Below are 26055 nucleotides of genomic sequence, written 5' to 3'. Positions count from 1 at the left end.
GAGCCCCGCTGATTCCTGCAGTGGTGGCTGGGCCTCTTGCTTAACCCACCCCCCCAAAACGCCATTCTTCTGGAAACTCTCAAATAGTCTCCTCGAGGCAGGTGGTCTTATCACATCCAGACACCACCCTTAGGCTGAAAGGTCTGTCTAACAAGCTCACCAGTCTCAACTGATAGACCAAGCGAGGCCATGTACATTCTGGTCTTCGTCCACAGTGACTCCTGACCACACTGTTATTCTTTCAAAACACATTTTATTAGTGGCACATGGAATTTAAAGTGAAGCAATTTCTTTCCAGAGAGAAAGTAAGCCCTGACAGGTTATAAAAAAATGAGCAGATATGTCATAGCAAAAATACTGTCTACAGTGTAAAGAGGCTAATAGGAATACTGTCCACCAAGGAAATGAGGATCTTTACCATGTTGACCACAGGGGACACCCAGTTCAGCTGGGGGGACCCACAGCACTGGACAGTCACAGACGCTGTTAAATCGGGTCACCTGGACGCTGACTGGCCCTTCCTGCTGTAGGAGAGGCAGAGAGGTCACAAGCCCCACGGTTTACCGTGAGAAACTGGAGGTCTGGGAGATGGAAGCTGGCTGGGGGGAAAAACAAGGTAAGCAGGCTCAGGAGTGAGCCCGAGAAAGCTCTTAATTTGGGGAGGGGCTCCAGGGTGTCCATGACAACCCTTCAGCTGCAGCTCAGAGCCAGGGGTCAGTAGAGGGTCCTTTTACAGCGTTTGGAAACATCTGTATTGGTAAGTCAGAGAAGATCTGCACTTTCTTAACAAAATCAGTTTTTCTGTTTCTTTTACCTAATGATCTGACTCCGAATGAGCTCTGCAACATTCAACGTTCCGTTAACTGCTGCCCTGTCCCCCTTTCACCGCTTCCACTGGCTCCTTCCTGCTTGCCTCAGCCTGCACTGGGTCCTGCCCCAGAGCCCTCTCCTCTGAACCCCCACACCCCTGAACCTCCAGCCTGTCACTGCTGCAGGTCCCCCAACTCCAAAAGCCGTTCCCTGCACTGAGGCCCTGTCTGTACCATTAAGATCTTGCTGTTTCTTCTTTCTAAACCTCAGACAATGGGGATTATTCAGGAGGAAGGCTCCGTGGAGTTTGTCATCCTCACTGGTCTTATTTTGATCTTAACATGGCTTTTCTCATACACTTTGGAATCCGCCCCCAACCAGACACTTATCAAAGCAACAAAAGGATTGACAGACTGCAGAATTTTTCCATTTCTAGATCTAATTGATGAAGCTAAGTCTCCCACCAGAGACTGTGCGTCACCTCCAAGCTAGCTTCTAGAATACAGCTTCCGGGGGCTTAGGACAGGTCAATGATGCTCGTGTCGCCGACGTCAATGCCTGAGTGCAGCTTGCCGTCCTTGGCGGCCGCCCAGGGCATGGACGTGGAGGTCCACTTCACCGCCCACTCTCCTGCTTTGTTGACCATGATGATACCACCTACGCCTTTGACCTTTGACTTCATGTGACCCAACGATGCGTCAGCAGCTTCTTCTAGTGATTTTCCTGAAAAACAACGAGAGGTTGAGAACAGCACAAGTTATTGAAAGGAATCTGATGGGGAAATTATTTACAGTATGAAAAAAACAAAGCGTGTTAACAAAGATTATTGGTAAGTGATTTCTACTTGAATGTCTCAAACAAGGACTCTTAACTCTCTCTACAAGGCTCCTCCGCTCCACTGGGATGAACCCAGGCTCAGAGTTTCTCTTCTGCCCCCTGGAGGCAGAAGGTGAATGGTATTCCAAATTTTCTTCTTTCTGCACCTTAACAGATGGGGACTCAACCTCAAAGCAAAGCCAGGGTTTCTCATCCCTCTCCATCTCTTTATAAGCAGCCTCCCGGGTCCACGTACCCTGTTCAACATGGAAGAGCGCGAGTCTGGCCAGATTCACCTTCAGGATGCTCTCACCGTGCCCCGTTGTGGAGACGGCGCCGATGTTATTGTCAGCGTAACCTCCAGATCCTGCTCAAGGAAGGGGATCGGTTCTAACTGTGCAGCAAGTCAGCAAAGTCAAACACATATTACAGGTCTAACGCTACATGAAAATTGAATCCCAGGAGTGCCGGGGTGTCATGCCAAGGTGCGCTAGTGACCACCGTGAGAATACCCTGAGATCAGGGGACGGGGGTGGGGGGAGCCTCAGGGAGGCAGGTCTGACCTTTCCTGGAGCAGCTACACCAGGGCAGCTCCTCCTTTGCCCTCGGGCATATCTACATAGCCCTCACAGGATGAAACGTATACACACCCTCTCCCAAACACACACACTCCTGGGAATTAGATAATGTGCTCCAGGGTTAATGCAAAGAACACTTTGATGTGTAATATCTTTTTTTTTTTGGTTGTGCAGCATACACAATCTTCCCCGACCAGGGATCAAGCCTCTGCCCCCTGCCCGGAGCATGCTAGCCTTAACCACTGGGCTACCAGCGAAGTCCCTGCAACATCTAGTGGTGCTGCGCTGCTCTCACGCCACTCCGGTCTAGTAACTGCAGACTTAAATTGTCGGCTTTCTTAGTTTGCTCATTTGAGCCCATGCCTGGGAAGAGGTTTCACGTACTTAACCCTTTGGGCGTAATTAGTCTGCAGATTGTGAAATGGGTTACAGAGAAGAAACAGGCATCGGGGGTGCTGGGGTGACTTCAGCACCCCGTCTCCACCTCCCTCCCAAGTCATTCCCAAAACACAGCATCTAGGAATCAGGTACCTGCTGGACAAGCCACCTTCTCCACGCTGTCCCCGGACAACTGTCCCCAACTCAGGCCACCCCCAGAAATTCTACAGCTGCCTCAGGAAGAGGAAGAAAGAAATGAGGCGGGGGGCGGAGACCAGAGAATGAGGACGAGACGACAGCGGCGGGCAGGGGCGGGGGTCACCTGTCCAGCTCACCTACACACGGCGTGTCCCCAACGCGGCCCAGCATCTTGTTGACGATGCCCCCCGTTGAGGTTGCGTAAGCCACGTTTCCTTGGCAGTCCACGGCAACAGCACCCACAGTCCCCAAGTTTCTGCCAAAAAAAAACAGAAGGAGTGACAGGCTGGCACATGGGACACTCCCAAAGGTGACAATGTGGCTTGATACACTTCTATGTTAATGGCACATGGGATATGCTTTGATTCTAGCATTCCCCACTCACGGAGACAGTGAAGAAAGCCTGTTTGGTTTACATTCCACACATCAGTCAGACTGCTTTAGACCTCAATTTTAAAGGTCGTCCGTGCAGTCCTGGCACCATCACCTTCTAGCTGGGTGACCGAGTCTCATTTTCCCCATCTATAATGGGGATACAAATAATTGAGCACTACTTAAACTTTTGTGTGCACCAGCATCCCTTGGAGCCTCAGCTCCCCATCCCAGTCCAGAGGCCCTGAGTTTGCAGGTGTAAGATGGGACAGCCGCCCAGGTGATACTGATGATAACTGTCCACACACCTCACTCTGCCTGTCATGGGGTTTGCTATGAAGATGAAATAAGCTGTTTTTACTCTAACATTTCTTTTTTTTTAATTTAAATTTATGAAAATGGAGGATAATTGCGTTACAATATTGTGTTGGTTTCTGCCATACATCAACATGAATTAGCCATATACTCTAACATTTTATTATAAACCTTGAAGTAAAAGAGTTGAAGGAAATTATACACCAACAGCCACATACTCACCACCCTGATTCTATAGTGAACGATGTTGGAGGCGACCTTCTAAGTGCTGGGACACAGCAGAAAACTAAGTGGACAAAGTCCCTTCTCCCAGAAAGTCTGCATTCAGGGCAGAGGGTGACATAGCAATGAAACATGTCAGGTTTTACTCAACAGAAATAAACTGTAGCCTATAGCAGCACATGGGGCATGTGATGGCGGAGAGGTGGTTTTATAAGGGCCTCTCTCAAGAAGTGAGGACAAGTCATGCTGATTGCAGGTGAAGAACGCTCCTAAAGCAGGACATGCTTTCCTAGTTCATGGGAATTCAAGGAGGCCACTGTGGCTGGAGAGAACACAGTGAGGGAGAGGGCGGCAGGGTCAGAGGGGCAGCCAGCAGGCAGACCACGAGGCTCTGACAAACGGCGTGACGGTGCATCCTGGTTTCCCAGGTCCGTCCTGTTTATGCCGCTGCCCTGGCTTAACACTGCCCCTCCCTTTCACTCTCAAAACTAAGTTCCAGTTTGAACACTGAACCACATGGTCATCCTGTTTACAGGCCACAGGAAGGGCTTTCAGTTTGAGCGAGGTGAGAAGACGCTGGAGAGTTTGAGCTGAAAGATGTCATGATACGAGTTAAGTTTTAAAAATAACTGTTCTTACCACTGCACCCATTAAGTTTTCCACTGAAAGTGGCTTGGTCGTGCCCGACTCTTTGCAACCCCATGGACCATACAGTCCATGGAATTCTCCAGGCCAGAATACTGGAGTGGGTAGCCTTTCCCTTCTCCGGGGGATCTTCCCAACCCAAGCCTCCCACATTGCAGGAGGATTCTTTACTAGCTGAGCCACAGGGGAAGCCCAAGAATACTGGAGTGGGTAGCCTATCCCTTCTCCGGCAGATCTTCCCGACTCAGGAACCGAACCAGGGTCTCCTGCATTGCAGGCAGATTCTTTACCAACTGAGCTATGAAGGAAGCCCAACCCATTCACTGGCATGGCTAAAATGAAAAGAGATGTGGCATCAAGTCTGGGCACAGAGAGCAGGGACTGGGAACCTCAATGACCGCCGCCAAGGACATGGGCTGATGTGGCACTGTGGGAGGAAAGGAGACCGAGCCCCTCCACTTCTCCCGGTTTCTGACTGCGCCTCACGGCATATGGGATCTTAATTCCCCAACCAGGGACTGAACCCACAACCCCTGCAGTGTAAGCACCGAGTCTTAACCACTGGACCGCCAGGGGAGTCCCTGACTCAGCCATTCTATCCCTACATTTCCATCCAACAGAAACGTGAAGTAAGCTCACCAACCAAGCAGACAGAAGGTCCCCAGCAGCACCGTCTGCAATATCGGCAAACTGCAAACAACACGAGCGCCCGTCCGAGTCAGTAACTCGTGACCCAGGCAGGAGGCAGCACGCTTTGCCACAGCGAGGGTGGGCCCTGCTGCACGCGACAGAGGGACGGGTCTCGGGAACTTAAGGAGAGAAGGCGCCCAACCGAAGGCCAAACCACACCATCTCCCTCAGATGAAGCTCAGAAACCAGCACCAGCAGCCCACGGAGTTGGGAGCCGAGGGGGCGGTGATGGAGGGGGGACGCTGGGCTGCAGGTGATGTCTGGCTCTGGGCACGGACCACACTGTCCACCCTGTGAAAACTCACCCAGTGCTCTGGAGACGATCTATGCGCTCAAGAGTGTCTGCTATTCCTCTGGAGAAGTCATCTAGGAGAACTTAGCTCTGGCTGCTATGGGTGGACTGAGGGAGGCCAGAGAGGAAACAGACCGCTTGGGAGGCGTAAAGGCAGCGGATTGTGCAGGGCGCTTCAGGAGAGGGTGGGAAGGAGGCTGGACCTGTCACGGCTGGTGGCAGCCCCCCAACCCGGAGGGGGCAGCCAAGGCAAAAATGCAAAGGCAAATGGAGGCCCACACGCATTTAATACTTAGAAATAATAAGTATGTTCTATCCTCTTACCATGATAAATGTATATTGAGAAATATTGTAAAGCTACGGTTTTCATTTGACTGAAAACTGACAACTACCAATGATGACAATTTAATTACTATCATGCACATCCTCTGTTGATCAGTTGTGATGTCTGGATGAGTGGGGGAAAAAAACCACACAGGCACATACGCAATCATAAATTATAATGCACTTATTCCGTAAAACTGATTTTCCTTGCTTTCATCCCAGGGGGCATGGACCATGTTCTTATGATCAACATTTTCATATAACACGTATTCTGTTGACAAAGCGCCAAATAACACAACTTCTCTTGACTCAATGTATTAATAATTTTTTAACAAGTTTTTAATTAATTTTAACTTGGAGAAGCTTCACTTTGCTGAGGCAGTAGCATTGGAATTATATACAAAACACCTAAAGCAATACTTAGCTTTGGAAATGAATCCTGATTTTTACATCACTGCACTCAAATGCTATATGAAGCTGCGAATAAGCTGTTAACAAGGAGATTTCACTAAATATTTTAATTTGAACATTTAAATCATAATCACTTTATTACTTCTGTCATCTCTTAAGCAGTGTCTCGATCCATGCAGACAATCTTAAATTCTTCTTTCAAATTTCAATGGTGGTGTAAAGAAAATTGAAAATCGTAGTACGTTGCTTAATTTTCTTCAGCTCTTTCTTCAAATGATACTTACACTTCAATTTACAACAGACAGAATAACAGTCTCCATAGAAACTGGTTTCAGGATCATCTGTACATGCATCTTCTCCTTCAAATTAGGCAAATATTTTCCTTATTTCAATTTCCTTATATTTTATGAGGATTTCATTTTTCTTGCATATCTCACATGAACTTTTAGCTTTAAAAAAGATTTCTAATCCTTTAATAAGTGTAAAAGCCAAACAGATTTTTTTTAAAGCTTCTGTTAAGCTTTAAAATAAGTGTAAAAGCCAAACAGATTTTTTTTTAAAGCTTCTGTTAAGCTTATCAATAGAGAGGAACAGTTCAGACTAAATAACTGTAGATCATGAAAATTCAAAATTCATTTCATATTCTGTCAAAGTCCATGATTTGTTCTCTGAGGAACTTCTGTAATTTTTGCTGAACTCTTCTTACTTAGTTTGATTACTTTCACAGCATTTCAGTTCAGTTCAGTCACTCAGTCGTGTCCGACTCTTTGTGACCCCATGAATCATAGCACGCCAGGCCTCCCTGTCCATCACCAACTCCCGGAGTCCACCCAAACCCATGTCCATTGAGTTGGTGATGCCATCCAACCATCTCATCCTTTGTCGTCCCCTTCTCCTCCTGCCCTCAATCTTTCCCAGCAACAGGGTCTTTTCCAATGAGTCAGCTCTTCGCATCAGGTGGCCAAAGTATTGGAGTTTCAGCTTCGGCATCAGTCCTACCAATGAACACCCAGGACTGATCTCCTTCAGGATGGACTGGTTGGATCTCCTTGCAGTCCAAAGGACTCTCAAGAGTCTTCTCCAACACCACAGTTCAAAAGCATCAATTCTTCGGTGCTCAGCTTTCTTCACAGTCCAACTCTCACATCCGTACATGACCACTGGAAAAACCATAGCCTTGACCTGATGGACCTTTGTTGACAGCATTTAGTTGGTATAAAAGTCTGTTGTAAGGTCAGATGTGAGTCTAATCCAGACTTTCCAGCTTTGGCCACATCTAGAATATCTCGCAGTGGACCCTTTACTGTCCCACATCACTTTCAGTATTGGAGCAGTTGAGGGCTCGTCTCTTAGAAGGAAATTCACTGTGAGCTGGACGTGTCACACAGAACACTTCTGGACCCTTGGCCCAACTTCGTGCTTACACACCTTTTATGTACCCACCACGTTAGCTTCATTATTACAGGCTTGCCTTGTTTTTTCAACATGTCTTCTGATCACGGTACATTCTAGTGGAAGTAAGTTTTTTTAAACTTCATATATGATTTCATCTCTCTCTTTATTACCCATTAAGTGAACCTATCTGAATTCTCTCTCCTAGATATTCATCTTAAGTTTTTCCCCCTAATTACATTTGGCATTTTATCAAATTTTGAAATAATGTTTACTAAGCCTAGAGATGTCCCATTAAAAAATTTTATTTTTAAATTTATTTATTTTTAGCTGTGCTGGGTCTGTGTTGCTGCACAGGCTTTTCTGCAGTTGTGGATTGGGGGGAGCGTCTCTTTCTTGTGGTGAAAAGGCTTCTCATTGTGGTGACTTCTCTTGATGTGGAGCATGGGCTTCAGGGCACGCGGCTTCAGCAGCTGTGGCACATGGGTTGAATGGCTGTGGCTCCCAGGTCCGAGAGTATCGGCTCAACAGCTGTGATGCACGGGCTAAGCTGTTCGACGGCATGTGGGACCGTCCCAGATCAGGGATCAAACTCACGTCTGCTGCATGGGCAGGCGGATTCATTACCACTGAGCCAGCCACCAGGGAAGCCCTCCCGCTGTTTTTTTATAAACACTGTGTGATGAGGTCATAAAAGCACTGTTATACTTGGCCAAATATTATGAGTTTTCTAAAGATTTTTCTTGATGTGGACCGTTTTTAAAGTCTTAATTGAATTTATTATGACACTGCTTCTGTTTTATGCTTTGATTTTTTGGCTGCATTGGAAGGCGAAGTCTTAACCACTGGACCACCAGGGAAGTCCCAAATATTATATTATTCTTTCAAGAACACTACATCTATGTTTTTTTTTTTAAATTTTTTTTTTACATTTATGTTTTTTATCTTTGCCTTTTCTGGTTATCAACTGTCTGTGGTTTATTCAGCCTTTCCCCTCCAATTCCATTAACTGCACATGTCCTTTTCTGGTGTATGATTCTTTGTGATTAGCAATTAAATCTTCCTTTAGTAAAGAACATGAAGCTGTCAGGATTTATCTGAACTGTTCAAGTTGTGGATTATTTGACAAGAATATTTCTAATTTTAATTGTTTTGATACATAATTAAATCTTCATTGAACAAAGAATCTGTAATGTTCTCTTTGTGATTTTTATGTGGGTCATCCTAGAAGAAGACTGCTTACTTTTAAAGCAGACCATTTCTTTGAAGATATTTTTTTACTCCTTTTTTCCTTTCAGTTTTCTTTTGTGAGTTCCACTTTAGTATTCTTTTTCTATCAAAATCTTGACTTGTACACATTTTCAATAATCTAGGAATTAGAAAGTGAAATGTAACTATACTGACAGTGTACAACATCAGCGTATATGTTCATCAAAATTAAGGGCAAATCCAAAAAAAGAGAATAAAAGTAATTTGTAGATATAATTTCAAGTGTTAGTTTTTTCTAAAATTCACAAAATTATTAAGATCTAAATAGCTATTATAATTAATGAATAGAACCATTTTAAATAAAAATTACCTAAGAGTGGAATATTTCAACATTTAAAAAAATTTAATTCAACCTTAAGTATTACTTTTTTGGGGTGGGGGGCTGCCCTAGGTCTTATTTGCTGTGTGTGGGATCTAGTTCCATGACCAGGGATCATAGCTGGGCCCCCTGCATTGGGAGCACAGAGTCTTAACCACTGGACCACCAAGGAAGTCCCTCAATCTTAAGTATGTTTATAAGAATAAAACCATTCATAGTTCTAATAGCATCCATGTAGCTGCCAGCATAAAGAGTTGGTTCCTTGTGCAGGTTCTGTCTAGACCTACACTGCCCAATACAGCACCGCTGGCTGCTGAGCACCAGAGATGCGGGCAGTCCCCGGTAAGACATGCTGTCAGTGCAGAATGCACGGCAGGTTTGAAAGATTTAGCTCAAAAGCATGTAAAACATCTCGGAAATAATTTCTTAAGTTGATTATATGTTTTTTAAAAAACTCATTTATCTTTAATTGAAGGATAATTGCTTTACAATATTGGTTTGGATTACATATTGAAATGATAATATTTGGGGTATAATGAGTTAACCATAAATATGATTAATTTCACTCATTTTTTTTTCTTTTTTAATGTGGCTATTAGAAAAGGTTAAATTACATATATGGCTCTCATTTTTTCTATTGCACAGTGCGAGTCTAGACCTATATATTCGCAAATCTAAGAGGAGTGGCAATCAGCCCTCAGTGCAAATCTTGCAGATACGTAGATAACTCCAGAATTGCAAACTGAACCATGTAGAAATAAAAAGGACACTTGGCACTACTGGGAAACAACACTTTATACAAGAATTTGTTTCAAAAAACATTGTTTTTTTTTCTTACCTAAGTCCTTCTGCTGTTCAGTTCTTCCCCCACACTCCAAAGCAGGAGTCTATTTCTGATGTCAGCAGTGGTATAATCCACAAGCTTTTAGACTCAGGTGGCCTTTACTTCCAAGAGACAGAGCAAGAGATGCAGAGAAGCACTTCCCTTGGGGGCTGAATGATATCAGTCACAAGAGCGGATGTTGAGGGCAGCGGGCAACGCTGTGCCATGGCTGAGTGACAGGTGCCCCACGGGTCTGCAATAAACCAACTGTTTTGTGTATTTGCACTATGCTGTTGCCTGTGGGCTAAGTTGCTTAATTGTGTCCGACTCTTTGCAACTCCATCCATGGACTGCAGCCCGCCAGGCTTCTCTGTCCATGGGATTCTCCAGGCAAGAATACTGGAGTGGGCTGCCATTTTCCTCCTCCGGGGATCTTCCCAACCCAGGGATCAAACCTGCATCTCCTGTGTCTCCTGCATTGTAGGCCGTAGGTGGTTTCTTTACCCACTGAGCCATCGGGGAAGCCCATTTGTGATATGAGGGTCTTCTAAAGTGCAGGATCCAGGGCAGGAGCCCCTCTTGCTTATGTGGAAGAACAGTATAGGCTGGTAGAGATGGTGTTGTTGCAGAAATTTTGGAAACAATGTGGCAATATCTATTAAAATGGACATGAACCACTGATAAAGCAACCCCACAGACACAACAGCACCTTTGGTAAAGATTCAACAGCTACCAACATATGGCCAATCTTGTGAAGCAGATTCTTAACCTGGGGACATGTCGTAATCACCTGGAAAACTTTTTTTCTAATGGACCTGCGTGGCCTCTCCACCTCAGCTCCACGAAATCAGATCCTGTAGGAAAGGAGCTCAGACATGTATATTTTGAAAAAGCTCTTAAGATGATACTAAAGTATACTTCTGGTTAAACATTACAAATCTAAAAGGGTGTGTAGAATTAATAGATTACATTCCATTATATTCCTTATTGTGGGCCACATTCAAATTTTACTTTTCAAGTTTTGCTTTAAACCGGGGGGCTTTTATTTGGCACTTTTGAATGGGTAACACGAAAATCAGTAATTCAGAACACATGATTAATTCACTTTCCAGGGCTATGCTGACTTCTCTGCCCCGTGGAAGGTGCCTAAGTTCACAGGGTGGTGTAGATCACAGAGGACCTGTGCGGTGTACTGAAGACAACAAACTGATCAAGAAGCTTGCATGTAATTAATATGTCAACACCCAGCATTCATCTGTCAAATCATGTTGGAAACGGAACTCTCAGCTGACTATGAATAACCATTCACAGGAGTAAAAAATGAGGTTAAATTTCAGAATCAAAAGAGCAGCTTTTCCATTATTTAGTGTGAACTATTCTGGCAACCCACTCCAGTATTCATACCTGGAATATCCCATGGACCGAGCAGCCTGGGGGGCTACAGTCCATGGGGTCGCAAAGAGTCGGACACGACTGACTGACTTCAGCTCATTCTATACAAAACCTGAAATTACCTGTGATGTTGGACTTTTTAAAGAAATGCAGATAATCAGACACGTGTCAAACTTCCACATCTGGATAAATCCCCAAAATGTGAGCCGCAGATGACACTTACTTCTGACAATCTGCTTTTTGAGCATCTTTTTCAAGCTTTTCTTTTTCCAGGCGTTTTTTGCTTCTTTCTGTTACCAGCTGTTGTCCAGGAATTGTGGGAATCCCATTGGCTGCTGCAAATTTTGCTGCACCTTGGTCAGTCAGAAAGCAGTGAGGTGTCTTGAGCCAGAAAGAAATGGGAAAATAGTTAGTTTCTTGAAAAAGTTAAAACTCTTTTTAATAGTTCCAACTGTGTGGAAATAACTGTTCTCTCTGGGTAAAAGCCTCAAGTATGCAAATTCTACTGGCATAATTTTCTGAACGTTGAAAAAAGCCTACCTCTCTGAGTTTTTGTATTTTCAAAAACCACCAAATGATGGAATATTAGGAATTCAACTTACATATGATCTTAAATTTTAATCCATTTTTATTTTATGTATGCTATTTATTTATTTACTATGCTGCACAGTTTCTGAGGTCTTAGTTCCCTGACCAAGGACTGACCCCAGCTCCTGGCAGTGGAAATACAGTGTCCTAACCACTGGACCACTGGGAAATTCTCCCATACATGCTATTTCCACAGCTGGTCTCTTCAGTTTGAATATGTTATGTTACCATGTGTTGAGAACAGGCTGAAGAAAATACAGGAAGATAACATGTAACACCTGGTCAAGTGATCATGAGTCAGAATCTTGGTTTCCTTGAGAAAGTTAAATAATAATATTGCTTTTGTTTTTTCATACAATTTTAGGAGAACAGTGATCTCAAGTGTTTCCCCACAGTCAGACCCCTTTTGGTTGCTGAAGTGCAGCAGTGACAATTCCTTAGGAAAGGGTGGTTTGGTCCCACATACCTTGTCCATAACAAGTCGTGCAAGTTTAATGGGATTTGCGATACAGCGGACTGCAGACACCGCCCCTGCAGACAGGTCTTTCCCATTCATGATACTGGCATCCATTTCAACCTCCCCATTTTCGTTCAAGACAGATCCACAACCTAAAACCAAAGAGGAGTCAAAAAGCAAGAGTTAAGAATTTATAAATGGCTTCAGAGCTTGCTCTCTAAGCTGCCTACTTTAATTCATCCTCTACTGTCAAAGGAACATTTCTAAAGACACAAATCTGACTCGGTACCCTGTGACCTACAAAATAAAAGTTATGAAGCCCTTCTTGATCTGGCCTCTGACTTACTTTTCCAGCTTCATCTCCTCTCCATGGCAACATTAGGTTTCCTTGAACTTATTAAAACCATCGGGTCTCATTACTCTGTCTTCTTTACCATTAGCAGCTTTTCTCCAACATTCTCTACCTAGATAATACCTCTAAGTGTATTCTTAAGTTCTATGTGGCTGTTTCCTCAGAGGGATAAGAACAAAGCTCAAGAATATTTAAAGGAGTACAAAAATATCCAGCACCTAACAAGTGTTTTGGTATCTAATAAGAAACAGGAAACTAAGACCCATAATGAGGAACAACAACAACAAAATCAATCAATAGCAACAGACTCGGAAATGGCATAAATCATGGCATTATTAGACAAGAACGTTAAAACAGCTGTTGTAACTATTCTATATGTACCAGAATGTGGAAGAAAATATGAAAAGGACCCGAAGAGAACTTCTAGAAATGAAAAATACACTGGATAGGATTAATACCAAATTAGACACTACAGAAAAGACGAATGAACTTAAGACACAGGAAAAGATTGAAAAAAACTTGAACAGAGTTTATCACGGAGCTCGGGGACAGCTTCAAGCAGTCCAGTACTCGTGTAACTGGAAACCCCAAAGGAGAGGTGAGACAGAGGGACAAAAAACGTTTAAGGAAATGATGAATTTTCAAGTTTGGTGAATACTATAAATTCACAGATCAGAAAAGCACAACAACCTCCAAGGAAAAGAAACATGAAGAAAACTACACTCAGGCATACGCTGATCAAACAGCTTAGTGCTAATGAGAAGAGAAAATGGTAAAAGCAGCCAGAGAAAGACATATTAGGCATAGAAGGAAAAACAAAAATGACAGCCTATTTGTTGCCAGAAACAATGGAAACCAGAAGACAGAGGAGCAACATCTACGAAGCTCTGAAAGAAAAAAAAGTGTCAAGTTGGAACTCTACACACAGTAAAAGTATCTTTAAAAAACCCCAAACAAAGACTTTATAGACATACAAAAGTTAAAAAAAAGTCATCAACAGCAGCTGTGCAACACAAGAAATGTTAAAGGAAGTCTTTCAATCTGAAGGAAAATGATCTGCAGACAGCAATCAGGATTCCCCCAAAGAATGAAGAACACTGCAAACAGCTAACATGTGGATAAGCAGAAATCCCTTTCCCCTTTACTTTAAAATATAACTGTTTAAAGTAAAAATAATAACGATGCATTGGGTAGCTTATCACTTATAAAACATATGAAAACAGTAGCACAAAGGCTAGGAAAGGAGAAACAGGCGTATGCTGCATAAAGTTCTTCTATTAGGCATGAAGTTTGATATTACTTACGGTAGACTGTGATAAGTGAGAGATGTCTACTATAAACTCTAAAACAACCTTTAAAAAAGAAGTTTAGGGGAGGGGGGATCAGGATGGGGAATACATGTAACTCCATGGCTGATTCACGTCAATGTATGACAAAACCCACTTCACTATTGTAAAGTAATTAGCCTCCAACTAATAAAAATAAACGAAAAAAAAAAGAAGTTTAGTTACTAGGCCAACAAAGGAGGTAACATGGAATTATAAACATTCAATTATTCCAAAAGAAGGCCGAAAAAAGTAGAAAAAGAGGAAAAGGGGAACAATGAATAGATTGGACAAAGAGAAGACAAACAGCAAGATGACAAATTTGTGCCTAACCATATCAGTGATCACATTAAATGGAAATGGTCTGAAGATCTCTATTAAAAGCCTGCCAGGCTCCTCTGTCCATGGGGAATCTCCAGGCAAGAATACTGGAGTGGGTTGCCATGCCTTCCTCCAGGGGATCTTCCCAACCCAGGGATCGAACCCAGGTCTCCCGCTTTGCAGGTGAATTCTTTACCATCTGAGCCACCAAGGAAGCCCCGATAAAAAGCAGAGATTGTCAAATTGTATGAAAAGATAGGACATAATTACATGCTGCCAATGAAAAATCTACTTTAAATATAAAGATGCAAATAGTTTAAAAGTAAAAGAATGGACAAATTATATACCATGCCAGAATGAATCAAATGAAGACTGGAGCAACTATACTAACATCAGGCAAAGCATACTTCACAATAAGAAGCATTAAATAATAAGGACACTAAGCAATGATATGGGGGGGGGGGTCAGTTCATTGAGACGACAACAATCTATACACCAGATAAGTTTCAAAATACGTGAAGCAAACACTGATAGAACTCAAAGGAGAAAAAGACAAATCCACCATTACAATTGAAGACTTCAATACTCCTGTCTCAGTAATCAGTAGACATAAATAATCAAGATACAGAAGGTGTGAACATTACCAATGAACTTGACCTTACTGTTCTCTACAATGACAGCAGAGTACACTCTTTTTAAGTGCAAATGGGCATGGTAGAACACATTCAGAGCCAAAAACCAAACCTTACAAAGTTTAGTAAGAATGCAAATCACATAAAGCATATCTTCTGATTCCAACAGAATTAAACTAAAAATCAGTAACAGATATTTGGAAAATTCACAAATATTTGGAAATTATTATATTTCTAAATAATTCATGATATAATGAGGAAGTCACAAGGAAAATTAGAACACATTTTGAGTGGAATGAAAATCAAGACAACATATAAAAACAGGTAAGGAGAAAAATCAAAGCAGCACTAGGGTAAAATTTAAAACATTAAATGCTTATATCAGCAAAGAATAGTCTCAAATGAATGATCTACCTGGAAAAAGAAAAGTAAATTATTTCCAATGCAAGCTGAATTAATAAAGGAAATAATAAAGATAAACCAATGAAATTCAGGACAGAAAAAGAGCAAAAGAAAAAAAACAACAGAAAAATTCACAAAATCCATCCCCCCAAAACAAAAGCTAGTTCTTTGAAAAGAACAATAAACTTGATAAACTCTAGACTAACAAAGAAAAAAAAAAAGACATAATTACAGATATCAGGAATGAAAGAAGGAACCTCTCTATAGACCATACAGATATCAAAAGCATAACACAGAAATGTTGCAAATTTAGCAACTTATATAAAATATAAACATTTCTTGAAAGACAACTGACAAAACTCAAAGAAGAAATAGATAACCTGAACAGTGCCATGCCTATTAAAGAATTTGATTTCTTAGATAAAAACTTTCCATCAAAACAAACAAAAATCAATCTACCAATCTGCCAAAAACCAATCTACAAAATATTACAAAGAAATAATGCCAACTTTATATAAATTCTTCGAGAAAAACAGATGAGAGGGGAACACTTTTCAATTCATCATATGAAGCCAGCATCATTCTCATTTCAAAACCAGACAGATGTTATAAGAAAATCAAACTATAGTCCAGTATCTCTCATGAACATAGACGCAAAATCTTAAGAAAACACCATCAAATCAAATCCAGCATTTTATGTATATATCACATATATGTAATGTGAGATATATATATATACACACACACACACACACACATATACATATATATGTACATATATCACAACAAAGTGGTGTTAATCCCAGAGAAGAAAATCTGGTTCAAAATTTGAAAATCAACCAGTCAATCTTCACCATGTCAATAGACAAAACAAAAACCATATGGTTATCTCAACAGATGCAGAAAAAAGGACTGGATGAAATTCAACATCCATACATGATTAAAAAAATCTCAAAAAACTAAGAATAAGGTGGGACTTCCCTGGTGGTCCAGTGGTTAAGAATCCACCTTGCAATGAAAGGGACGCCGGTTCGATCCCTAGTCTGGGAAGATCCCACATGCTTCAGAGCAACTAAGCCCGTGGGCCACAACTACTGAGACCACGGGCTGCAACTGCTGAAGCCCCTGCGCCTAAACCGTGTGCTCTGCAACAAGAGAAGTCCCGGAGACGAGAAGCCTGCACACCGAGATGAAGAGTAGCCCCAACTCCTGGCATCTAGACACAGTCTGTAGGGAAAAGTCTGTAGAGAAAACTGTAGGGAAAATAAATTAAAGTTTTGTGTAAATACTGCTCAATTCCAGTGAAAGCAGAGAGTCCCTGTTTGGTTGCCAATCTGAGCCTCTAAAGAATATTTCTAGCATTCAAATTTAAACTGTTGGTGTCCAGTAAATAAACTACTTTTTAATAAACAAAGTGTTATGAAGCAAGTTTCAAATATAAAATGAAACCTATATTGAAAGATCAATACAATGTGAACAATGTTTTATCAGACATTCAGATAAGCTTTGTTATGAATGCAAATTATTGCCACCTAACTCAGTAACTGCCAGGGCTCAGCTTTTTTGTATCCAGTTCCCAAATAGTTCTTCTAGAGGATTATAGCAGAGGTTGCTGAAAATAGCTGGGAAAGGCAAACAGAAAACAGAGCTCAAGGTGGACGGTATGCTGTTGAAAGTTCCACCTTTACCCCCAGGTCTTTGATTTCCTTCTTTTCAGCCGGCTCTCTTTTTTCCTCAATGTGCAGAGTGGACATCTGGGAAATGAGAAGGGAGCCACTCAGAATGCAGGCTCTGGATTCAGAGCAGAGAAACGAGAACCAGCGGCTGCAGCTCCCTAGTCCCTAGCTCGCCAGCGTACCCTGCTGGTTTAGAGGGTGGCAGACCAGAATGCCTTGCTCCAAATGAAGGTCTCCTGTGAAGAAGCAGGGACTGTCAGCCAACAGCGTCCTAACTGCTAACAGGCACAGAGCTTAATGAGTCCCCCGTGGGCTGCTGCTGGCAAGGGGTGGAAGGGCCTCTAGTAAACTCTGGCTCAACAGCCACGGGATGCAGTTATGTCTCATTCTATGGGTTAAACGGTGAAGGGTAGACGCAAGGGGACAGAACCGTTACTAAGTATCTGATGACTAACTGGTTAGATTTCCTGAAATTCTTTTCTGTGACAGATGTCAGGTGGATGGGTGGTACAATTCTAAGAAGTATTTTAATCCTGTGATTTTAGGTTTTCTGATCCCCTGGAGAAGGAAATGGCAACCCACTCCAGCATTCTTGCCTGGAAAGTCCCAAGGTCAGAGCAGCCAGATAGGTTACAGTCCATGGGGTCGCAAAGAGACATCACATGTCAGTAGAAGACACTGACAAATTTCTTAATCTCTAGCAAGTTGCTTAATCTGACAAGTTACTTAATCTCTAGCAAATTACTTAATGTGACAAGTTACTTAATCTCTATAGCAAGTTACTTAATGTGACAAGTTACTTAATCTCTATAGCAAGTTACTTAATCTGACAAGTTACTTAATCTCTAGCAAGTTACTTAATCTGACAAGTTACTTAATCTCTAGCAAGTTACTTAATCTCTTTGTGCCTTAGCTTTCTCATCTGAGAAATGAGCATAATAATTACACCTAATCACAGGATAGAAGTGCAGATTAAATGAGTTAATCAGGCAAGTTTCTTAGACTATGGTTTTGTTACACAGTAGACAACTCATAGTAGTTATGATGATTATTACTCTAAAAAAGGATTGATCTGAGTGAAAGAAGCCAAACACAAAAGGATCACTCTTTGTGAATGCATTTATGTGAAACAACAGAAGTGGGCCTCTGTGGGGTCAGGATGTGTGGAGGGGTCATCTGGGTTTGCCTGCAAGAATGTGAGGCATCTATATCGCGGATGCTGGATCGTCCTTCAAACACAGTGACTTGGTTAATGCAGTAACGGCATGTCCTGTGTGTTCTCAACAATGCCCATGGCAACTGCCAAAGGAGTCTGAGGCCACCCACCAGAGTTCCTAACTGGTGAGGGACTGGCAAATGGATTATACTGGCCTCCGTCCTCTGAGAGAGGGTTCTAACATACCCTGGTTTGTGTGGACTCCGCATCTGGCATCACTCACACTCTCCCTTGTCCCCATGCAAACCAGGTGCCACTGTTAGGAGGTGAGAGAAGCCGAGTACCAAGAAGGAGCACCTTCATCCAACAGACACTGACTGAGGTCATGTTCCAAAGGTTGTGGATTGTGATATGCAAAACTGGACAAAAGAATGTGGCACTGAATGGAGGTTCTATGTCCTCTATAATTCCCACAAGCAGCAGGGCTGAGAGAAAGAGAAAATGGAACACTAAGGCAGTACCGTAAATTATTAACAGATAAAACCACCGTGGCTGCGTCAACACAAGTACTGTCCGAGGCTTTAACACATCTGAATGATCAACCAGTAGAACTGCTGTCTCATATGCCAGACTGGGGACCCCCAAGGAGGCACCTGATACCAAAAAGGTGCTTCGGGAAACAGCCACTGCCCTCTCACCATGGATCGACGTGCTGTGTGGATCTGAGGATACCAAGCCCCGTCACACCTGGCGAGGCGATCAACTACTGGGATTTGCAATTGAACATTCTACCCAGATGGGGGAGGAGGGACCACTCAATCTCCACTCCCGCTGTCCTGCCGCAAGCTAGGCTTGTTGAGATGCATCAAACCTGCAGTGGAAGGTGCGACACTGGAAAAGGAGAAGGGGAGGGTTCTGGTCTGGGGTATCCTGCCCCCAGTCCATCTCCTCAAGCCTGACAGCATGCCTCCCCTGGCTAACACGTGTGGTATTTACAACCAGATGGAGTTTCTAAGGCTGCCGACCTCCCTCTCCTCAAGGCCAGGTGGGCATGTTCTGTTTCCCACTGGAATGATCATTCTGCTGCCATCTCTGTGCCCTTCATTGGGCTGGAGGACATGACAGCACACACAGGGCTTCACTCATCAAGCCCAGAATGATGGCCAACAAAGCCTGTCCTTCCTGCACATTGAAAAGTCTCCTGTGGACAAGCTCTCCTCCAAAACAGAATAGCCTTGGCCATTATTACTGCCTTGCAAGGAGGCATTTCTGCCATTATCCAAACAGAATGCTGTGTGCTCATACCTGTTAAGCTGTTTACCTGTCACTTTTATTAAACCACACGACACAAGTGAACGCTCTGAGTGGTTTGGCCCGCAGCCCGGAAGACTTAGGAACAATGGTTTGAATCACGAGACTCTTGGTGGAAAAAGGTATCCGAGATCTGATAACGGTCTTATCCTGTGTTTTCTTCTGTATGTGCTTGTACTCTTGCTGTGGCATCTGCCTCCAATGTAGGCAGAGAGCCGCCAAAATAAGCCACCCAAGCAATTGCTCAGGGCATATTGCGGAAGAGAAAGCGTGTGGGACTGTAAGAGCCAGTCACGATGGGTGGAGTGCTGGGGCAATCGGAGGCACCTTACCCCTTCCTCTTTCCTTGGAAGGGGCCCTCCACTTGCCTTCCTGCACCAGAAGCTGCCCAAAGACATAGCCTTGACATGTGCTATCGAGATTATCTGGATGGTATGCATGGCTGAACCTAGATAAGGCCTCTAAATAAAACTTCAGATTCTGGTGGGCATGAACAGAGGGCGACTTATCCAGCAAGACAAGTCTCTAGTGTAGGTTCCCATGCTTATTAGACCCACCACCTACCAATCTGGAGTGATCTGCCTTTTTCTGCAGTCTTTCTGTGCCCTCACTCCCTCCATTCAAATGACACCCTGAAGCTCCAAGGTTGCCATGTTTTGTGGGGTACGCAGTCTACTCCCTTACCCCATAAAAAGATGTAATAAAAAATCCTCTTGGTATGTGAATTCCAGAAAGCAGATTAAAGAAGAAAAGGTGAATAATGAGTTTTAAAATTCTTTAAAGCAATTCTTGTTCAGTCATTAAGTCTTGTCTGACTCTCTTGCGACCCCCATGGACTGCAGCCCACCAGGCTCCCCGGTCCCTGGGATTTCCCAAGCGAGAGTACTGGAGAGGGTTGCCATTTCCCTCTCCAAGGAATCTTCCCCACCCGGGGATGGAGTCTTCTGCATTGGCAGGCAGATTCCTTACCCTGAGTAACCAGGCAAGCCCCAAAGCAACTTGGTCAACAGGTAGAAAAACTAAGCCTTTTGGGCATATGAGGTTTTACCATAAGGCTGAAGAGATGCAGCGACACTTTAGAAAGGCTCTGTTTATCTGGCGGGGGAGGCTGAACCCGGCGTGGCGCTGGGCACTTGCTGCAGTGCACATTTACCTGCGTTGAATTCGGGATCGTCTTCCAGCACGGTCACGGCTCCTTCCACCGCGTCAACGGCGCTCCCTCCCTGTTTGAGGATGTTGTAACCCACGGTGGCGGCTTTGAGGATGCCCTGGCGCACCCGCTCTTTCCGCTCCTTGGAGATGTTGCTGGCTCCGCCACCGTGGACCACGACGACGATGGGGTTCATGGCGACGGATCCTAGGGGTCAGGAAGACGAAAGCGTTCTTTCAGGCGGGTCCAAGAGAACCGCACCGGCCTTACGTCTCCCGCTGGGGACGAGGTCCGGTTTCCACTGCTGGACGGGAGCAGTTTTTACAGCCTCAGGAGAATTCCCGAGACCCAGGGAGTCCTGCGAACAAAGGAGGCGGCTGGGTGTGAACTTTGCACGAAAAGCCCAGGGTGCCCTTCCTTGCCCGGTCCGGGGCACCTGCCCGCCTCGCAGTGCTCCGCGCCCCCTCCTCGCCCGCTGACATTCGGCCTCAGTTTCCCCGGGGAACTCCGGCTCAAGGCCCGGGCCGGGAAGAGGCGGAGATGGCGCCCCTTCCACCCACCCCGGGGCCGCAGCTCCAGCCTTCCTCCCGGGCCCCACGTCGAGCCTCGGTTTCCCGGGGGCCTGTCCGCGCTCCCACCCGCCCCGCGGGGTCAGGGGGAGGCCGGCGGGCTGGAACTCGCCAGAACCCTCCCGCTTTCAGCCCCAGGGGAGGCGGCTTCCCGCAGGGCCAGTCGACTTACCGGGGACGCCTCAGGAGGCGAACGCTGGGACTGCCGCCCGAGAGGCTTCAGATCCTGCACTAGCGGGTCTCGCCGCAAAGCCGCTCTAGAAACCGCTCCGCCGGCAACCGCTCGGCGGTCAACGGCTCCGCGCCTGCGCACGAGGGCGGGGCAGCGAGCCCCGAGGAGTTACCGTAAAGCCTCAACGCACGGCGGGGGCGCAAGCACTTCTGCCGGCGTCGCCACCGCGCTCTCGACTCCCGCGGCCCCGCTCCTAGGGCTGGGGCTCTGCTGGTCCTCCACGCACTCGAGCTTCCTATTGGGATGCCGGGGAATTGTTCCTCCTCGGTGTGAGGCCCGCTGGTGGCGTGGGTGGCGAGAAGTGATGTGCCGAGGTTTTGTAATTGAAAACTGAAAAGCCCCAGTGCACGCACTAAAGTCCTCTGCCTGGGATGTTTCGCAGACTTGCTAGTTATTTTCTTCCTTTTACTTGTCTCACCCCTTAACGTTTGGTAGAGATCAGAAAGATAATCTCTGTAATTGGTCTGGTTCTCTGCCTGCGGTTCACTAGAATCTGAAACCCTTCCTCTGAGCCTCAGGATCCCAGCTCTTAAATTCCTTCAACCATAAGTCCTTCAATTTTTTTGGTGTGTTTGACACTTATTCTCCTCTTTGTCCCAGAGCCTTAAAGGCTCTAACACCCCCACCACCATCCAGATGATTGAACCAATCACCTATATTCCCCACTACCCAGCCTCCCTAGATTACTGTTACCATGCATGCTAAGTTGCTTCATTCGTGTCCGACTCTATGCGACCCCATGGACAGCAGCCCACCAGGCTCTATCCACAGGACTTTCCAGGCAAAAACACTGGAGTGGGTTGCCATTTCCTGCTCCAACTGTTACCATAGTTGTTACCATAGCCACCTTCAAATAGAAGCTTGCATTTTATCCAAATAGAAGTTAAGATCATGGCATCCTGTCCCATCACTTTAGGGCAATAAAATGGGAAAAAGTGGAAACAGTGACAGATTTTATTTTCTTGGGCTCCAAAATCACTGCGGAAGGTGACTGCAGCCATGAAATTAAAAGATGCTTGCTCCTGGGAAGAAAAACTATGACAAACCTACTTTGCCTACAAAGATCTGTATAGTCAAAGCTATGGTTTTCCCAATAATCTGAATGTGAAAAAGTATGAATGTGAAAGTTGGGCCATTAAGAAGGCTGAGCTCTGAAAATATGATGCTTTTGAGCTGTGGTGCTGGTGAAGACTCTTGAGAGTTTCTTGGAAAGCAAGGAGATCAAACCAGTCAATCCTAAAGGAAACCAACCCCGAATATTCATTGGAAGGACTGATGCTGAAGCTCTAATACTTTGGCCATCTGATACAAAGAGCTGACTGGACTGAACAATGAACAACAATAGTGACCTTCAAAAAAAGTTTACATTTCTATCCAGCAAAACAACTGCAAGATACTGATAGATTAGAACCTTATATTATTGTGTAACGAACCTTATATTATTGTGTAACATAGTGGCAAAAGCTCACAGAGCCTGGAGCTTTGAATTAGAGGAAGAAATATGGGGTGGGCATTGTGCAGAGAGAACTCGGTTCTTTTCTAAGTCCTGGTTTTTCTTGTAGTCTACAGAGATCCAGACCAGAAGATGTCAACAACCAAAGTTATATTACTGATTTTCTGACCACTGTGGCTAACACAACCCCAGATCTAGCAATTGTTATTTGTGCAATTTCCCCCAGGCAGCTATTAAACTGTGAGAGTTCTCTCACCACCATGATGTTTTACACACAAGGCACTCTAGGAGCATCTTCCTGTCTCTTCTCTGGGTAGTAGAATAGGTGTCATTCTCAACTGTGACTTATCTGCAGCTACATTGAATCCCAGGCTACATCGCTCTGTCACTGGGGTTCCTCTTGGGGATCCAGTTGGACAGCACAAGCCAGAGGATGAACTCAATATCAGATAAAGGTCAGGATATGAAAAGGAAGCCTGCTTCAGTCATAAATGTGCTATGCCATAACCTTGACTAGGAAACCTTCAGTTCTTCCTGCTACAGTTATAATTTGCCTAAATTCACTTCTTGAGAAAAGAAGTTAAGGCTTCAGTATTATAGAACAACCTAACTCTATAGTTGCTTTTCTTCCCCTTCCATGGAGGGTCGATGGTTCAAATAGTACATTTTGGCTGAAAATGCAGTGTGAATCAAAGCGTGTGGGTCAGCAAGACCCAGTCATACATGTAATAATTTCTTCCTTTTTAAAAAACTATGTATTTATTGATTAGGTTGGTGCCAAAGTAATTGAAGTTTTGCATTGTTGAACTTTGCTGTTTGATATTGGACTACATTCTTAAATTAATATGGTTATATTATACATCATTTTAATGTGCATTTCTCATTTTTTTTATAATGACATTACTTGCTGTTTATATTATATTTATTTTAGACTAAGGAAATGATATTAGACAGAAAGCAAATTTGGGCGATTTTCTTATTTGAGTTCAAAATGGGTTGTAAAGCAGCAGAGATAACTTGCAATGTCAACAGTGCATTTGGCCCAGGAACTGCTCACAAATGTATAGTACGGTGGTGGTTCAAGAAGTTTTGTAAAAAAAAAAAAGAAGAAGTTTTGTAAAGAAGACGAGAGCCTTGAAGATGAGGAGTACAGTGGCCGGCCATTAGAAGTTGACAATAACCAACTGAGAGGATCATCGAAGCTGATTTTCTTATAACTACATGAGAAGTTGCCAAAGAACTCGGTGTCAACCATTCTACTGTTGTTGGGCATTTGAAGAAAACTGGCATGGTGAAAAAGCTTGATAAGTGGGTGCCTCATGAGCTGACTGAAAATCAAATAAATCATCGTTTTGAAGTGTCATCTTCCCTTATTGTATGCAACAACAGCGAACCCTTTCTCAAATGAATTGTGATGTGTGATGAAAAGTGGATTTTATTTGGCAACTGGTGATGACTAGCTCAGTGGTTGGACTGAGAAGAAGCTCCAAAGTCAAATTTGCACCATAAAAAGGTTACAATCACTGTTTGGTGGTCTGCTGCCTGTTTGATCCACTACCGCTTTCTGAATGCCGGGGAAACCATTACATCTGAGAAGTATGCTCAGCAAATCGATGAGATGCACCACAAACTGCAAGGCCTGCAGCCAGCATCGATCAATAGAATGAACCTAATTCTTCTTCACGACAATGCCCAACTGCATGTCGCACAACCAGCGCTTCAGAAGTTGGATGAATTGGGCTATGAACTTTTCCCTCCACTGCCATATTCACCTGACTTCTTGCCAACTGATTGCCACTTCTTCAAGCACCTCGAAACTTTTTGCAGGGAAAATGTTTCCACAACCAGCAGGAAGCAAAAAAAAAAAAAAAAGCAAAAATGCTTTCCAAGAGCTCTTCAAATCCTGAAGCATGGATTTTTATTTTTTAAATTAATTAATTTATTTTTATTGAAGGATAATTGCTTTACAGAATTTTGTTGTTTTCTGTCAAACCTCTACATGAATCAGTCATAGGGACACATATATCCCCTCCCTTTAGAACCTCCCTCCCATCTCTCTCCCCATCCCACATCCCATATATGGCTGTGCTGGGTCTTAGGTGCAGCACATGGGATCTTCCATCTTTACTGTGGCATGTGGAATCTTTTTTTTTTTTTTTGCATGTGGAATCTTTAGTGACAACATTTGAACACTTAGTTGTGGCTTGTGGGATCTAGTTCCCTGACAAGGGATTGAACTTGGGCACCCAGCATTGGGAGCTCAGAGTCTTAGCCACTGGACCCCTAGGGAAGTCCCCATGTAATGATTTTTTATACTGGCCTCCCCAAGAAGGGGATTCCCTGGTGGCTCAGACGGTAAAGCATCTGCCCACAATGTGGGAGACCCGAGTTCGATCCCTAGGTTGGGAAGATCCCCAGGAGAAGGAAATGGCAACCCAGTCCAGTACGCTTGCCTAGAGAATTGCATAGATGGAGGAGCCTGGTGGGCTACAGTCCATGGGGTCGCAAAGAGTCGTACATGACTGAGTGAGCTGGCTGTGTCAATGATAGTCTCAAGAGGTCTGAGAAGGAAACAGGGCACTGAAATATAGGTCCCTTGTTTTCTGCTGTGTCAGCCTTGAAAGCAATAAGCAATTGCATCTGCTCTAATAGATAGGATGGGAGGAATTTCGTCAAAGACAACGTTAGATCTCTCTTGGAGGATGGTGCCCCTAATCCCAAACCCTGACCCTGGGCCCCTCCCCGTGATCGAAAGGGTGCGAGTCATACCACTGAGCCATGGCCTCATTTTACAGACTGTCAGAGTCACTTGGACGTGAAATACAGATTGCTGGGCCCCACTCCAATGTTTTTGACTCAGTAGGTCTTTCGGGGAGTGGAGTGTGGGGTGAGAGGGGAGGTGGGGAGGTGGGGGCGGGGGTGGGTGGAAGCTGGCAATTTGCATTTCTAATGAGCTCTTAGGTGATGCTGCTGTTGCTGATCTGGGGATTACCACTGTCTAGAAGGCGCCATTGAGATCTTGTCCTTTGTAAACTCATCCAACCTGGGATTGGTGACAGTCTTCTTCATGGGATCTAGAGTGGGGAATTAGGAGAATGGGAAATTTGTGCCATTTTTGGTTTTCCTTTTTATTCAAGTGTTCCATGAATGATGAATGAGCCTTTGTTTCTTAAGAGCCCAGAGTC

The 26055-nt window shown here is 44.2% G+C and overlaps 1 protein-coding gene across 1 annotated transcript; it reads right to left on the bottom strand.

Annotated features, from left to right (window-relative positions):
* Positions 1-233: 233 nt before the first annotated feature.
* ASRGL1 (asparaginase and isoaspartyl peptidase 1) lies at positions 234-21487 on the bottom strand. Its single transcript, XM_065937490.1, has 7 exons — positions 21358-21487; positions 20620-20823; positions 12301-12443; positions 11470-11627; positions 2918-3036; positions 1883-1993; positions 234-1533 (listed from the first exon to the last, which is right to left on the bottom strand). Exons 2-7 carry the CDS (start codon positions 20810-20812, stop codon positions 1328-1330), a joined length of 930 nt encoding a protein of 309 aa, XP_065793562.1. The 5' UTR covers positions 20813-20823; positions 21358-21487; the 3' UTR covers positions 234-1327.
* Between the last annotated feature and the right edge of the window lie 4568 nt (positions 21488-26055).

Source organism: Muntiacus reevesi, chromosome 5 (assembly GCF_963930625.1).
Source record: "Muntiacus reevesi chromosome 5, mMunRee1.1, whole genome shotgun sequence".
In the NCBI taxonomy this organism is placed as follows: domain Eukaryota; kingdom Metazoa; phylum Chordata; class Mammalia; order Artiodactyla; family Cervidae; genus Muntiacus; species Muntiacus reevesi.
This window is presented reverse-complemented; position numbering and strand designations above follow the sequence as displayed.

What these genes read in the sequence shown, in the direction of transcription:
- ASRGL1 (XM_065937490.1), bottom strand. Translation starts at nt 20,812, where the DNA reads ATGAACCCCATCGTCGTCGTGGTCCACGGTGGCGGAGCCAGCAACATC. An exon ending in CGATCCCGAATTCAACGCAG is followed by an intron (nt 12,444 to 20,619) that starts GTAAATGTGCAC and finishes CTTTGGTTTTAG; the next exon opens with GTTGTGGATCTGTCTTGAAC. An exon ending in GCTCTTCCATGTTGAACAGG is followed by an intron (nt 1,534 to 1,882) that starts GTACGTGGACCC and finishes GTTGTTTTTCAG; the next exon opens with GAAAATCACTAGAAGAAGCT.